General features: G+C 39.1%; 2 protein-coding genes across 2 annotated transcripts in view; one reads left to right on the top strand and one right to left on the bottom strand.

Moving 5' to 3' along the window:
• LOC136258950 (uncharacterized) overlaps positions 1-15,233 on the top strand; it is a 17,071-nt gene extending 1,838 nt beyond the window's left edge. The window contains exons 2-3 of the mRNA XM_066052341.1: positions 14,890-14,992; positions 15,041-15,233. Of these exons, the coding sequence (XP_065908413.1) occupies positions 14,890-14,992; positions 15,041-15,109 (172 nt within the window). The 3' untranslated portion in view covers positions 15,110-15,233. The remainder of the gene's footprint in view (positions 1-14,889; positions 14,993-15,040) is intronic.
• LOC136259070 (uncharacterized) lies at positions 4,980-6,928 on the bottom strand. Its single transcript, XM_066052489.1, has 2 exons — positions 6,464-6,928; positions 4,980-6,330 (listed from the first exon to the last, which is right to left on the bottom strand). The coding sequence occupies exon 2, from the start codon at positions 5,856-5,858 to the stop codon at positions 5,112-5,114; it is 747 nt and encodes a 248-aa protein (XP_065908561.1). The 5' UTR covers positions 5,859-6,330; positions 6,464-6,928; the 3' UTR covers positions 4,980-5,111.

Here is a 15,233-nt window from a genome sequence, read left to right as displayed (position 1 = left end):
TTTGGGTTTTACAGGCGTTTAACAATTGAAAAACAACAGTGCAGGCCTCGTAGACTAGCCTATCCCTTCGAGTTGGGAAGGGGATGTATCCCCTATGTATGCGAATGAAAATGATGAGCAGAATTGAGACTTTTGTTGAGAGAATTTGTCGAAAAAGGTGATAGTCTAACTATAAAACAGTAAAGATAATAATTCTGTGCATGATGTGTCGATAAAAGCAGTTTGTTTACCAAGTGCTTCCTTAGCAGTGCATAGCAATGTAGTTGAAGAATTTTGAAAATTTTGTGAATTATGAAATATGAGAATTATAATGTATTATTGCACCTATATAATATTTTTATTTGGTTAATTCTAGATGAGTCAGTCAGCTGCATGGCGCCTGGTTTTTAGAAGTAGCATAACATCAACTTGTTTTAAATTTCACTGTATTTTTTATCAAATCTAAAGTATGCGCAGGTGAGTTATGCCATTATCCCTACTACTTGCCACAGCATAACTAGCTCAAGGCAGTGGCACTCCAATATACTCTGTACATCTTCATCCTCGGTCAAAGTGGTCAAAATTGATCCACCCTTGATTAATGCTACAATCTGCACTTGACTCTTGACCAAATTCCTGCATAGTTTTGTAAAATTACGGTTATGTTGTAATTCTAAAAGTATCAATTGTGGTATACACTTTACAAATGAAGCTTTTCTTTTGACTTACACTGCAAATTTCTTGCTTGACTTTCGTTTTGACTGAGGACGAAAATCAGAGTACAGGATATATTGGAGTGCTACCCCCTTGCTAGCTTATTTTCATGTAATTGGCAGTTAGCTAACTTGGTATTCTGTAAAATAACAACCACAAGATTGTGGTCCAGCTCATTTGTAGCTACGTATAGTGATCCTTCGTAATTACATTTCTTAGTTGTAAAGTATGTTAAGACTAACCCAATTATGTTTCTTGGACCAAATTCAGCTATTGGTAGGTTGGAAAAATATAATTTTCTGAAATAAGTGTTAATTTCTGCTGGTTGCAAAGCAATCTATGTGTCCAATGGTAGCTGAGTTACATCGCTATGACACTTGTGTGGGTGTTTCTCGCTTTGTGATGGGCTTACAAGTTGGTGCTCACAACTTTTTGTGTACTTGCCAGGTGATCATGTAATTAAATATTTTGTGCATAATAAAGGTTTGTTTGAACTGCAGAAACAAAACACTTAAACCTAATGTCATTGCTACATGAATATTTGAATTCTCTTGACTACAATACACAAGGTACCCATATTGCATACATTCAATACTTCAACCAAGATCAAGGGAACTAAGTAATTTAATAACCCTGAAGGCCTGAGCTGTAGTGTCCTGAGCACAGTGAGGGTGTTACTAAGGGCCTGAGGGGTTACTACATTACTTGTGCTACTAAGGGCCTGAGGGGTTACTACATTACTTGTGCTACTAAGGGCCTGAGGGTTACTACATTGCTTGTGCTACTAAGGGCCTGGGGGGTTACTACATTGCTTGTGCTACTAAGGGCCTGAGGGTTACTACATTGCTTACAGTAGTTCCTGTTGGTCGTAGTGTGTAACTTATTTAGACTAAGCATTGTGATGTTTCAAAGTACTTTTTTATAGCCACGCCATGCCGTGAGAGCAATAAAGAGCACGTTCTTAGTTTCTCATTGTGAAATTCCTATGGCACCCACAAAAATAATTATTTAGCAGGTGGGTACCAGTAACCATAGTAACACTAGACATTGAGCTAGATGTGCTTATTCTACAGAATTATTTAACAGAGTACTAGTACTGCAGCGAATAGCAATAAGCTTTGAAGATTAAAGTTTAACTGTTAATGCCAACCAAGAGTATTTGCTCCTGTTGCTAACTACCAAGAAAAGGAATAGCTATCCAGTGACTCACGATGAGGAAAGCAGTTATCCTAGCTGTAAGATTGATAAACTGAGTTGTTCCACAATGTTGGAGTAAGACACAAGAAGACATCAAGTACTGCAGCATGTCCTTGTGTCATGTACAAAATTGCTTGAGGGCACTCAGGTGATCTTTAAATGAGGTGTACCATAGCTAGTCAGAGTGAAATGGTACAGTGAAAATACATGTGGAAATAGTGGCCTTGGTTGAGATTCAAGGAGTCCCTTGCTATGTGTGGAGCTGTAGTGGAGAATCGATTATCCAAACCCTGAACCGATTATCCAAACCCTGAACCTGATTATCCAAACCCTGAACCCGATTATCCAAACCCTGAACCTGATTATCCAAACCCTGAACCCGATTATCCAAACCCTGAACCCGATTATCCAAACCCTGAACCCGATTATCCAAACCCTGAACCTGATTATCCAAACCTGAACCCGATTATCCAAACCCTGAAGCTGATTATCCAAACCCTGAACCTGATTATCCAAACCCTGAACCCGATTATCCAAACCCTGAACCTGATTATCCAAACCCTTAACCTGATTATCCAAACATCACCCTAACTGCTCAATTGGAGTATTCAAAAGTGTATGTTTTGTTAGAGTATGAATAAATCTCTGAATATAAAACAACGGAGTTTGATTTTATATACTTTTTGCAATTATACAAACACCCCTCCCCCATATTAATCGACTCTCCACTGTATGTGTATATATACCACTTTCACACCTCACTTCAAAGGGAAGAGAGGGTGTATAAGTGGTATAATAGCACTGCTATCAGTGCTCAGGAATGCATTAACGAGAAATGAATGTAGTATAGACCTTTTTCACGTAACACGGGAATATAACGTAATTATACGTGCACGCTTCCAGTGGTAGGTTGTGTGTAACCGCAGTATAATTAATTATAATAATTAACGGCCACTAGGTAATTGTCACGAATAAGTGGAGAATGCCAACTAGCTGTGTTGTAGTTGATTGCTACAACCATAGGCGGCAGAAAGGGGGGGGGGCTAGGGGGCTGAAGCCCCCCCTCGGTCTGCTGCTAAGCCCCCCTCAGAATGATATCACACCGAAATTATCTTTAGGCTTGGAGTGGGACTGAAAACCATGATAAAGATCGAGATACTCTAATAGAGCAGTCACTCTAATAAAGTAGTCAGTGTGTAGCAAGCTATGTAAGGATTTTTATGTAGTTTATCAGCTAGAAATGGTAGCTGGTGAGGTGGAAAGCTCTTGTCAGTTGGTTGTGACCTTTTTTTTTTTTTTTTTTTTGGTCTCACCTTACCAAACTATAGAAATAAGTCTGGGTCAGCCCAGTCTCCCCTCATATCAACTACTTCCTCCGCCGCTGGCTACAACCATCACCAAACGGGAGGTGGCATAAGTTTCTATCGTTTTCCGTCAGAAGATTTAGAGAGGTGACGAAAGTGGATTAGCTTTGTATCACGAAAGAATGAAGATGGATCGCCCTGGGAGCCAGCAGATGGTGATAGAGTATGTTCTGCCCATTTTATCTCTGGAAAGAAGTCTGATGATGCTGGTGATCCTGATTTTGTTCCATCCATCTATCCCAAGACAGCTTCTAAAAAGCTAAGTTCTACTCGCACAACGGCGAACGTGGAGAGTATAGCTCGTTTCAAGCGTGCAAAACGAAGATCTTTGGCTAAAGAGATAGTAGAAGTGGAAGAGAGAGGAAAGGAAGTAACAAAGAGAAAGGAAGAAGAAAGATGTGCTATCGTCAACCGGCACGTTCGAAAGGCATTCCAGCACGACCACGGCAGTTACTGTAGCAGAAGTAAGCATCCACCAGCTAGAGATGAATCGATAGCATCCTCGTGTAGCCTGTACTTGCAGTCGAGTCGGAGTGTTGATGAGAGAGCCATTTGTGCTGAAGTAGGTAAGTCATGTGGAATCATGAATATACTTACTGTAGGTGTTAACTATCATCATAACATTTTCAGAATGCCAGATGGATGAAGATGGAAATGTAGTTGCAAGACTGCAGGCAGAGAATAGAATGTTAAGATCTATGCTGTTGGAGAGACCTGAATTAGATGTACGATTGCTGGAGAACAATGATAGACTGACAAGGTTTTATACAGGAATGCCAACATTTGATTCCTTTTTAGCCCTAGTTGAGTACTTAACACCTAAGGCTAAGGAGCTCAGGGCATGGAAAGGTAGCAGTACATCATTAGAGGAGAAGCAGCAACATGGTTCACAGTGTTTTGGTGGCTTATCAATTGCCAACCAGTTGTTTGCCATTCTAGTACGATTAAGACTCGCTCTACCATTGACTGATGTATGCACTTGTTTTAGAATGGCAGAGGGAACATAGAGTCGAATGTTTACAACATGGATTTACTTTTTATCTAAAGAACTTTTATTGATTTTTCCCTTCCCTTCACGTGACCAGGTTACACAATGGATGCCAAGATGGTTCAAGAAGCATTTCCCTAACACCAGAATTATCATAGATTGCTATGAAATAGAATGCCAGCGACCCTCAGGGCTAATGAATGCTTCAGTCACATACTCGCAGTACAAAAGCAGAAATACTTGGAAAGTTCTGGTAGGCTGTACTCCTTCTGGGTTGGTAAGCTTTGTGTCAGATGCTTGGGGTGGATGAATTTCTGATCGTGAATTAACAGAGAAGTCCAGACTTTTAGACTTGCTTGAACCGGGGGATATGATAATGGCTGACAGAGGCTTTGACATACAGGAGGCTTTGACATACAGGACGCAGTAGCCCCTAAAAGAATTTTGGTTAATGTGCCTCCTCGTTTGGAATCTAGACAGAAGCAGATGGCAGCACATGAAGTAGAGAGGACAAGGAGAATTGCTGAATTAAGAATACATGTGGAGCGTGTTATTGGAAGAGGTCGACGTTTTGATATTCTTAATCAAAAATTTCCCAACACTATGCATGATTTAGTTAGCAATGTTAACCTTGTTTGTATGTATCTTACTAATTTTGATGTACCACTTGTTTCATATTAAATATTAAAACCATTTACAGAAGTAGAATTAGCAAGTGTGTATACAATAGTTGATTACTATATAAGTATGTACATGTTGTAATTACATCATAACAAGCATACATTGTTGTTAACAAGTACAGGACAAGATAACTAGTACATTATACATGCATAGCTTGTTGACCACAAACCAAATCATTGAACTAACACTTAGCACTGGTATTCCTCTAGAAAGATCCTTCCAGACAAGATCTCAGGAACCATATAACGGACATAGAACTCCTCCAGCTTTTCTTCTAGTGTACCCCAGTACTTCAGGTCTGCCAATATACGGTCAACAACCACTTCTCCATTGCTATACAGAACAAAGTCACACCATTCTCTGTTCATTACAGCCAGCTCTCCCTGCACTTGTGCAAAATAACGATGCTGCCGAGAAAGGTGCAACTCTCCATCTTCTCCTCTTTTCAGAAAAAACTTCTCTCCAAATTTGTCAGCAATTTCACCTGGTGTCATCTCCACAGTGATGCATTTGTCAATGCTGTATGGACACTTGATTTCCAAACAACCACTACAGCATGTGTCCACACTTGTGCAAGTAACTTTGCCATCAGATGATGCACCAAGATAAGCTTTTTCTGGCATAAGATGTAACCCACTGTCCTCTACTATCATTGTCTCACCAGCATGATGTCGATTATCTATGTAGCATTTCCGTGCCTTGTCTTCATTCTCCTTCCCCCATCTAATCTGTGGTGGTAGTATAGTCATTGGCCCACCATATCCCATAAAATCTCGAACTAGCCTTCTTGGATTGGTAGACTCTCTTCGATGGAGTATCTCTCCAAATCTTGAACTAGTTATCCTGCCATTCCTCAGTACTATCCAAAGGTCATTCTCTCCTTGCCCTCTTGTTGCTTCTTCAATCTTTGCAGCTTCATCACTTGATATGGTCATATCACGAAGGTAGTCGTAACACTATGCAACCTCTGGAACAAAAAATTTTTCTTGCACTACTGTAGATGCATGCTGATGTGAAAAAATAACATGCTGCCACAAAGTTTCTACATGGACCTGGCTTCCTGAGTGACCAGGCTGCCAAAATTGCATCAGTCCAGTGTTTGGTACAGTTTTCTCCAGGCGGACCATGAGCTGTTGCAGTCTTTCTTTGTGTAATACACGATCTTCAGTGCGACGTGGATCAAATGCACTGCGACCTGTAGACTTGCTCACTTCTGGGACATCACCGTGACTTGGTTTAACAAAAGTCATATCACTTGCACAAGCTGGATTCACTGCTTTCTTGGGGGGTTGGTTCCATTTCATAGGGATAGAAGTTTTAGAAAGCTCCACTGGTAATTCAACATCTTTGGCATGGTAGTCAATGAAAAACAATAGTGCTGCAATATGGTTACAAGCTTGTCCCAGTCTGTATAATAAAATATAATTACAATCATAATGAATATAGATAATTAATACTGATTGATAATTTCATAATGGAATCAATTATGTTGATACAATTAATGATTGTTGTTATCTTACAATGTTAGCTAATGACTTACCCAGAAACACAAGCACATTGTCCAGCATAAACATCTCCATTGAGTGACACAAACACTTCATAAGGTGCATCAGTGGTGAAAGAGTGATAAACAAAGGCACGGAAATACAACACTCAAGTTTAACTGGTTTTCACTTGAACACTGGTACACCCAGACGTTCTTGACATAGCCATCAAAGAAGTACTTGTATGTTTTCAGAGACTTGTGAGCTCTCAATGCTTGCATGTCAAAAGTTTTATCCCGTTCATACACGAGATAAATTACTATATTGATCAATGTGAACTCAGCAAGGACGCCACTCAACTTCTTGCTCCACTGCGTAATGTTTGAAAACAACGGCAAACTCTTGAGAAAAGATTTTACTTCTTCGGTCAAGTACGAAATAGCTATCACATCTTCACCATTCTCTTCGCCGGATGAATCACGAACCGCCCCTATCTGTGCCATTCCAACTATCCTGTCTACGATGTCCTTCTTACGGGTGGAGCCGGTAAGGCAAACGGACAAGCTACTCGCAATCTGCTGCAGCTCATCGATCTTCTTCACAACTAAATCGTCCCTTAGTACAGCTATATTGTTGTCTGATAGTTCATTTCCTTTCAGTAAACGAGAGTGAATAGATTGATCCAGTTGATCTGCCATGCATCGGTTAGTTTACTTCAAATTGTCATTAAAGTGTAAACATACAGCTACGGCTTTGTTACAACGGAAGTTATCTATTACCTACCACGAAACAGAAAATTGCACTTGAGCGGCTTCTCTGTGTTACGTGAAAATGGTCTATATACAAGCAAGAGTTTATCCCCTCCCTCTCTATATTATGAACTCTTGATACAAGTTATATCCCTTTTTGGAGGGATATAACTTGTATATACTACCTCCTATTAATAATTATACCACGGCTGCAGGGGAGTCTGCTGATATATACACCCAAAGCCTGAGGGCTGTGGGTGTATATGTCAGCAAAATCCCAAGCAGCCGTGGTATAAGTGATATACACCACTTGGGATGCACTCACCTAATAGATGAAAGAACTAATGAGAACTCATCCTGTTTGTTTTATACAGTAGCATCTGAAGATCAATTGTGGTTTTAAAAGCGTGGGCTAATAGCCATCAAAACGTTATCCATACGTTAAAACGTCATTAATACATTACTATGCTTCAACATGCAATGTTAGAAAATTTGTGATTGTGAAATTGAGTTTACCATACCTGTTTCACTGCCCATACAAAAGTCTCAATAGTAGCAGTGAAATTTATCCCGTATTTCACTGACAGCAGTGAAAAAGTTGTAATTGTAATTTCATTGGCTAGAATTTATGTTAACAATGTAGCGCCAATTAGTCTCGATGCCTGTTTAGTACATAGTGACAAATTACGTACATAGCAACGCTAATGCACAGCATGCGTATATGCGGTATTAACTGGGAATAGCATGGGTAGCAGTGAAATTTGGGATAAATACCACGAGTGTTGTATTGGAAATGGTAAATTTCACTCGGCTTCGCCTCATGAAATTTATCCCCATTTCCAATACAACACTCGTGGTATTTATCCCAAATTTCACTGCTACCCATGCTATTACTAGTACTTATCATATTTGTACTAAGTTAAGCCAACTAACTTCGCTATTGGGACAGTAAGTAAGACTAAGTTAAGTATTTAAGACTGTAAGTTACTAAACTATTTCAACTTAGCAATAGTAGCTTTGCTGTTCCGTGGTCTCTTCAAAGGCTGATACACAGTGGGTAGAAATACGCATCCACGATCGTCCAAACAATTATTTTGTGCCTTCATTATCCTTTATTAACACTCAACTAGTCTATCTTAGCAAATATACTAAGCTTAGCAACCACTACAAAAATGAGTCCCATAATACAAAGCTCTATGTCGCTCAATATAACGAGTCAAAGCGCATTGTTTCTTTGAACTGGCTGCAGGACTGCTGAAAGCTAAGGCTGTAGAGTACACTTCTTCACTAAACATTGAAGGATTTAAGGCCAGCAATGGTTGGCTAGGAAGTTGGAAGTGAAGGCATAATATTAAACAGTATAAACGGTGTGGAGAAGGCGCAGATGTAGATGAAGAAGTTGTAGATGATTACAGGAGCAGAATCCCAAGCATTATATCAGGCAAGAATGAAACAGAGGTATTTAATTGTGATGAAACTGGATTGTTCTGTCGAACCATACCAGACAAAACCTTGGCAGAAAAAGGAGAAGCAGTAAAAGGTGGGAAGTTAGCAAAGGAGAGGCTTACTGTGTTGTTCTGTTGTAGTGCTAGTGGAGAAAAATTGAAGCCATTGGTTATTGGGAAAGCTCGTAAACCACATGCATTTAATGGTATGAATGTGTCACGATTGCCTGTAACTTGGAGATCCAGCAGCAAGGCCTGGATGGATACTGGCATTTTTACTGAGTGGTTGGAGCAGATTAACAGAAAGATGAGACAGCAAAAAGAAACATTTTGTTGTTTATGGATAATGTTAGCAGTCATGGTGGCAGTGATGCTTTGGCCTTATCAAATGTCACTGTGAAGTTCCTTCCTGCCAATACCACTTCACACTTGCAACCACTTGATGGAGGAATCATTCAGGCATTTAAGTTGAGATATCGCCAGAAGTTGATGGAGTATATATTAGCCCGTGTTGACACCTGTGCATCTGGCACTGACCTTTCAAAACAGATAACGGTATTAAATGCTGTGAAGTGGTGTGGCAGTGCATGGGATGAGGTGTCAGAAAGAACCATCAAGAAATGTTTTCTGAACTGTGGCTTTAAGTGGGATGGAGATTGAGATACCCATGCACAGGATGGAGCGAGTGGGATACAACAAACAGAAAATTGCTGCGAATTGTTGACAGCAGCTCAAGCAAGTGGTGTTCGTGTTAGTATGACAGCTGAAGAGTTTGTGGCAATTGATGATAACATTGCCACTGAGAGTATGGATGATTGGGAAGAAGACCTGGTGAGATCTTATGTTGAAAAAGTGAAAGATGCTGATGATGAAGATGATGATGATGGCACAGATGACGATGATGATGTGATCATACTACCTGAACCAGTTCTGACCATAAGGGAAGCCTATCCTTTTGCATTAAGTTTACAGACGTCACAGGAAGATGAATTGACACCAATGGTCGACGACCTTGTAAGTAAGATGGAGAAGAAACTTGTACAAGAAAAGTTAAAAGGACTCCAGCAAAAATCCCTGGAAGATTTTGTGCAACCTGAGTAGTGGAATTGATCAAGTTAGTTGTGACTCATTCTACATGATTATAAAAATTATTTCTATATTTACTGTACCACTTTTTCATGAGCATACAGTATGTGTGTGCATGTTGTGCATTTATGAATGTAATCAGTGTTATTAATAATTATAAATCAGATGTACAGACTATCATATAGCTAGTGCTTCTACTGTATAATTGTAGAGGTAACTACTGTAGTTTCACTGTGTAATCCGACACACTTGCCAATGTCGGATTATGGAAGTACCTTGATAATCTGACATCCTCTGTAATCCAGCAGAATTGTGCTGTCCCTTGGAGCGTCGGATTAGAGAGGTTCGACTGTATGTTTTGGCATGGTGTTGCATACATAGCAGTTGCTGTCCTTTGAATACTATTTGTTACAATTCAGAAGATCAATCAGAAACCATGCACAATATTTTATACATAATTATTTGCATAAAAAAATTACAAAGATACTAGACAATAAAATGTCTATAGCTTATGAGGGACTATAGACATCCCCCCAGACCCCTAGCTCTAATATGCCTACAAACTGTGGAGCACATCCCATTTCAAGCTATTGCTATTATTTGTGTGATGTAATTGAAGTGACACTTTAATTTCCATTTACATTCTATCATGAAGAACTCTGCACAAAGAAAAAAAAAACACAAAATAAAAACATAATGCATTTCTGAAAAGCATAAAAACGGGCATAATAGGCAAATTTTGGAGCATAATAGACGCAAGCCCTAGTTGACGGATCAACCTACACTGATTGAAACATGTGTATGGCTAAAACTGTGGGATATAAATGATCCTATGGCTGAGTGTATTCATCTAAAGATAGCAGAGATGATGGCACTAGACTATCAGCCATTGTCAGTTGTTTCTGATGTGGGGTTCATCCATCTTTTAAATACAATTGAACGTAGGTACAGTATTCCTACAGTAGCTATAAATATTTTACCGATAATGTGCTGTCTAAGACCAAGGAAAACAAGATTAGCAGAGTTGTTGAAAGATGTGCATTTTTTAGCTTGATGACAGATATTTGGAGCAGCAGTCTTTCAAATGAATCCTTAATAAGTATGACTGTCCACTGGATTAACAATGAATTTAAATGTACATCAGGTGTTCTCCATGCACTAAAGATTTAAGGTTCCCATACTGGGGTAGCTATATGTCAAACTTTAGAATTGATGCTGGATAACTGGCTAAAAGTAGAGGACATATAGTTGTAGCAGACAATGCTAGTAACACGAAAAAGGCACTGAAGGAAGGTCACTTTGAAGCACAGGGTACACTGCAGTTGGTTGTTCATGATGGTGTACTTTCACAATGTGTAGTTATTGATACCCCTTGCAGTATGCTGTAGCATCGTTTAACATTTTAAATATTCTATCATAGCCCACTAAAAGCTAGATCAAATTAGAGAGAGAGAGAGAGTAGATATTACAAAACACAAACTACAACAGGACAAACCTACCAGGTGGAACTCCACGTTGTATATGATTCAATCAGTTTATGAACAAAAGATGACCCTAGCGGCTTATGCTACAGAACATGGTGGCATAATAATGCTCACTTCCAATCTAAAATAATATGTAAACTAAAAAAATAATATCTACACCACTCCTTCAGCCATTACTGAACTACACTATACCTGCTTAATGTAATCCTCAGGTTGTGCCTTCAGTAGCTACCAGTTCCTACTCCTCCCTGACCACTCTTTCCATCATGATCTTTGTACACTTGTCTGTAAGTAGCTAATTATTCTGTCTAATATGCTCCTCTTAGGAGAGTGTCAATGCAGATAATGCTATAATTCCTGACCACAACCCTCTAATGCCTGGATATGGCTTCCTTGAATTAGGGAAGTACAGAAAGCAGACGCTTGTTGGAACCAGAAAAGGCACATGCCATGCACCGTGAGTTTGCAAAATGATGGCTGTGTGCTGCTTCATTTGGCCTCTAGCCTTACGACTGGTCAGGCTGGCAGACAGGAAAATTTTGGTTTTGGGCAATTTTTAAGTTTTGGTATCTGGCCATTGTGTGTTTTGTTGCTTTCATGATGATGTACTATATAGGACTATTCTGTAAAACTGATTGTGTGTGTGTGTGTGTGTGTGTGTGTGTGTGTGTGTGTGTGTGTGTGTGTGTGTGTGTGTGTGTGTGTGTGTGTGTGTGTGTGTGTGTGTGTGTGTGTGTGTGTGTGTGTGTGTGTGTGGTGTGTGTGTGTGTGTGTGTGTGTGTGTGTGGTGTGTGTGTGCGTGTGCGTGTGCGTGTGCGTGTGCGTGTGTGTGTAACGTTTATATGTGTGTGTGTGTAACGTTTATATGTAGCTGCAGTAGTGTGGGTGGTACCTGTCATTCTTTTTGGGAAAGGGAATCTATTAAACATTACTATAATTAATAGTTATACCATGGCTGTGAGGGATTTTGCTGATATATGCACCCAAAGCCCAAGGGCTACGGGTGTGTATGTCAGCAAAATCCCAAGCAGCCGTGGTATAAGTGATATGTACCACTTGGGGTGCACTTACCTGATAGGTGAAAAAACAAGCTATCCATTGGTCCATTTCTTTTATAGAGTAACCATAACAAATCAATCATGGGTTTAGTAACGTTATCCAAACGTTTTCTCCTTTAGCATACACAGAACATTTGATTGTGGGTTTGTTCAGTATGAGTGATGGCCGACCACGTGCTGAAGTTGTCAGCAAGTCTCTTATATGGACGAGTTTAAGACCATGAATTACGAAGGAGGGACAAAGAAGATCTGTTTAGGTATTCCTGGGTGGTGTCCTTGCTGTGAGGAGCCAATGGAGAAAGATTCTAAATGGGTGCCCAAATCTCCAATTGAAATGGCCTCGTCAAATGAAGATTTCAAATGAGAATTGCAAGAGATTGAAAGAATCCAATAGTGAGCACAATGAGAAAGAAGTGGGAACATTCGAAGATAGATTTTTGTTTGATGTCACCTGTGAAGAGCTCGATGCATTTAAAGAAGGTGAGTACCCAGCAAATATAATGAAGAATACCGAGTGGGCACTGAAGAATGGAGAGTAGCAAGATATTGGAGATATTCTTCAGAACAGTGCCCTTCTGAAGTGTTGGCTTTGAAGAATTTTGAAGAAATATGCGAGTGGCTTTGTAAATATGTTGCAGAAACACATAGGCTGATGGCAGTCAGTACACTCCTAGGAGCTTAAAAATACTATTATCAGCAATTCAAAGGCACTTACAGAAAATTAACCCAAAATTACAAATCAATATATTCAAGGGTCTGGTGTTTCGGCCTCTATAAAAATGCATGTGATTCTGTGTTCAGGCGTCTACACAGTAGTGGAGACAAAAACTACCCCTGTGTTGTAAATGATGAGGGTGTGTTATGGGATAGTGGTGTGATTAATCTTAATAATCCTACTGGTTTATTAAATGCTGTGTTTTTCTACAATGGAAAAAACTCTTGCCTCAGGGGAGGTTTAGAACACAGAAGCTTGAAATTATCTCATTTCAAAAGACAAACAGATAATGTCAATGGTAAGTGGCTGCTTGCTATGTTTACACTGAACGTGGATCAAAAAATAACCAAGGTGGATTTGCCTCACTTAATCAAATAAATAAAGCGGTTAGGCAATATGAAGTTGACAAAAAACAGATGCCACGTGAAGATACTGGATAGGTATTTACAAGTATTGCCTCATGAGAGCAAAGAAAGTGATATTTCTATCTGAAATCGCTCGCTGAAGTTCCCCCGATCCATCTATACCATGGTTTACAAATGTACCTGTTGGAAAAAAAACACATTAGGAACAATGATAAAGAATATGTGTCAAAAGGCAGGGTTACATAAATACACAAATCATAGCCTTCGGGCTTATGGAACCTCCACTCTCTTCCAAGCAAGTGTTCCAGAGAAGCTGATACAGCAACGTACAGGTCACAGGTCACTGGAAGCATTACGCCAGTATGAACTTACTACCACAGTACAGCTAGTTGATGTCTCTAATATAATGGTGGGTATTAACCATCCATCAGTATTGGTTAAGTTGCAGCACATCAACAGGTAGCAGGTAACAGTTCCATGTCTAGTAGTGCAACAACAGCACCAACGTTCATTCTAAATGATTGTTCATTTACAGGACACTCTATTGCATTTTCTGGCTAGGCACTGCATCAATCAACCAGTAAGGAAGTGCAACATATTTGTGATGAAATACGGCAAAGTATTGACTATGATGAAATATTTGATGATTAATCATTATGGACTTTTCGCTTTTCATAGTAACTTTTTCTTGTGCATAGAATTTAGGTGTTTGTCATTTGTAATAGGAATTTACCTTAGGGGATTATACTGCTGTATTAAAATTAAATCCCACAATTGCTTCACTAAGACTTTAAAACATCATTAATATGTTACTATGCTTCAACAAATAATGTTAGAAAACTTGTGATTGTGGGATGGAGTTTATATTGTTATCATTTTTATACTAAGTTAAGCCAACTACCTTCACTATTGGGACAGCAAATAAGTTATTATATTAAGTACTTAGGACTGTAAGTTACTAACCTATTTATGTGTAGCAGTAGCAGTTTTGTGGTCTAGCTGTTCAAAGTCTGATATGTGGTGGGTAGAAATATGCATCCACAATTGCCCAAACACATATTTTGTGCCTTCATTATCCTTTACTAACAACCAACTAGTCTATCTTAGCAAATAAATTCAGCTTAGCAACCACTACAAAAACGAGTCCCACAATACAAAACTCTATGTCACTCACTATAACGAGTCAAAGCATATGGTTTTTTTGAACTGGCTGGGTATCAAAGTCATTGGAAAGCCACTTTCCCCATGATATTGCCTGGGCAATATGCCAGTTAAACCCCGAACGGTGCCTTTGAATGCCCACGCTAAAGTGGTATAGTACTAAGAGTACGTAATGAAAATATATGGGGAGAGAAGGACACTTGTAGCCAAAATGACTGTGTCATCCATACATTGGTAGAACAAAAGCTTTACCTTACTCAACACCTATCAACAGTTTTTCTATCATCAGTAAAAGTGTTAATTTGTTCAAAGATCATTGTCTAATATGCAGTGATTTTGTACAGGGCAGTTAAACACTCTCCTTATTTTTATAATGTATACTCTTGCTTGTACTTTTGATAGATAATATTCTCTCACAGATCTACCATGACACAGACTGAAAATGTGAAGCTGATGAGATTGACATCTCAGGAAAACAGTACCACAAGTCAGATTATTGGTCAAAAGCCAATCAAAAGAAAGGTATTGTTATCATACGTGTTATACTATGATGTCTTGTTATTCTCACAGAGCTTGGAACCTGATGCTTCTCCTACAAAGAAGAAACTGTTTCAAAGAACAGAAATAAAATGGCCTTAGTTTAAATTATGTAGGTTATATAATATTTTTGAATTAATTGACATTTGCAATACAGTTTAGTAGACTGGTATAATAGTCTGCTGCAGGTTGTGCTGTTTGTAAAATGTGACCAGATCTGCAAAAA

Source organism: Dysidea avara, chromosome 6, assembly GCF_963678975.1.
Source record: "Dysidea avara chromosome 6, odDysAvar1.4, whole genome shotgun sequence".
In the NCBI taxonomy this organism is placed as follows: domain Eukaryota; kingdom Metazoa; phylum Porifera; class Demospongiae; order Dictyoceratida; family Dysideidae; genus Dysidea; species Dysidea avara.
Note: the sequence above shows the minus strand (reverse complement) of the source record. Positions and strands in the feature narration are given on the sequence as shown.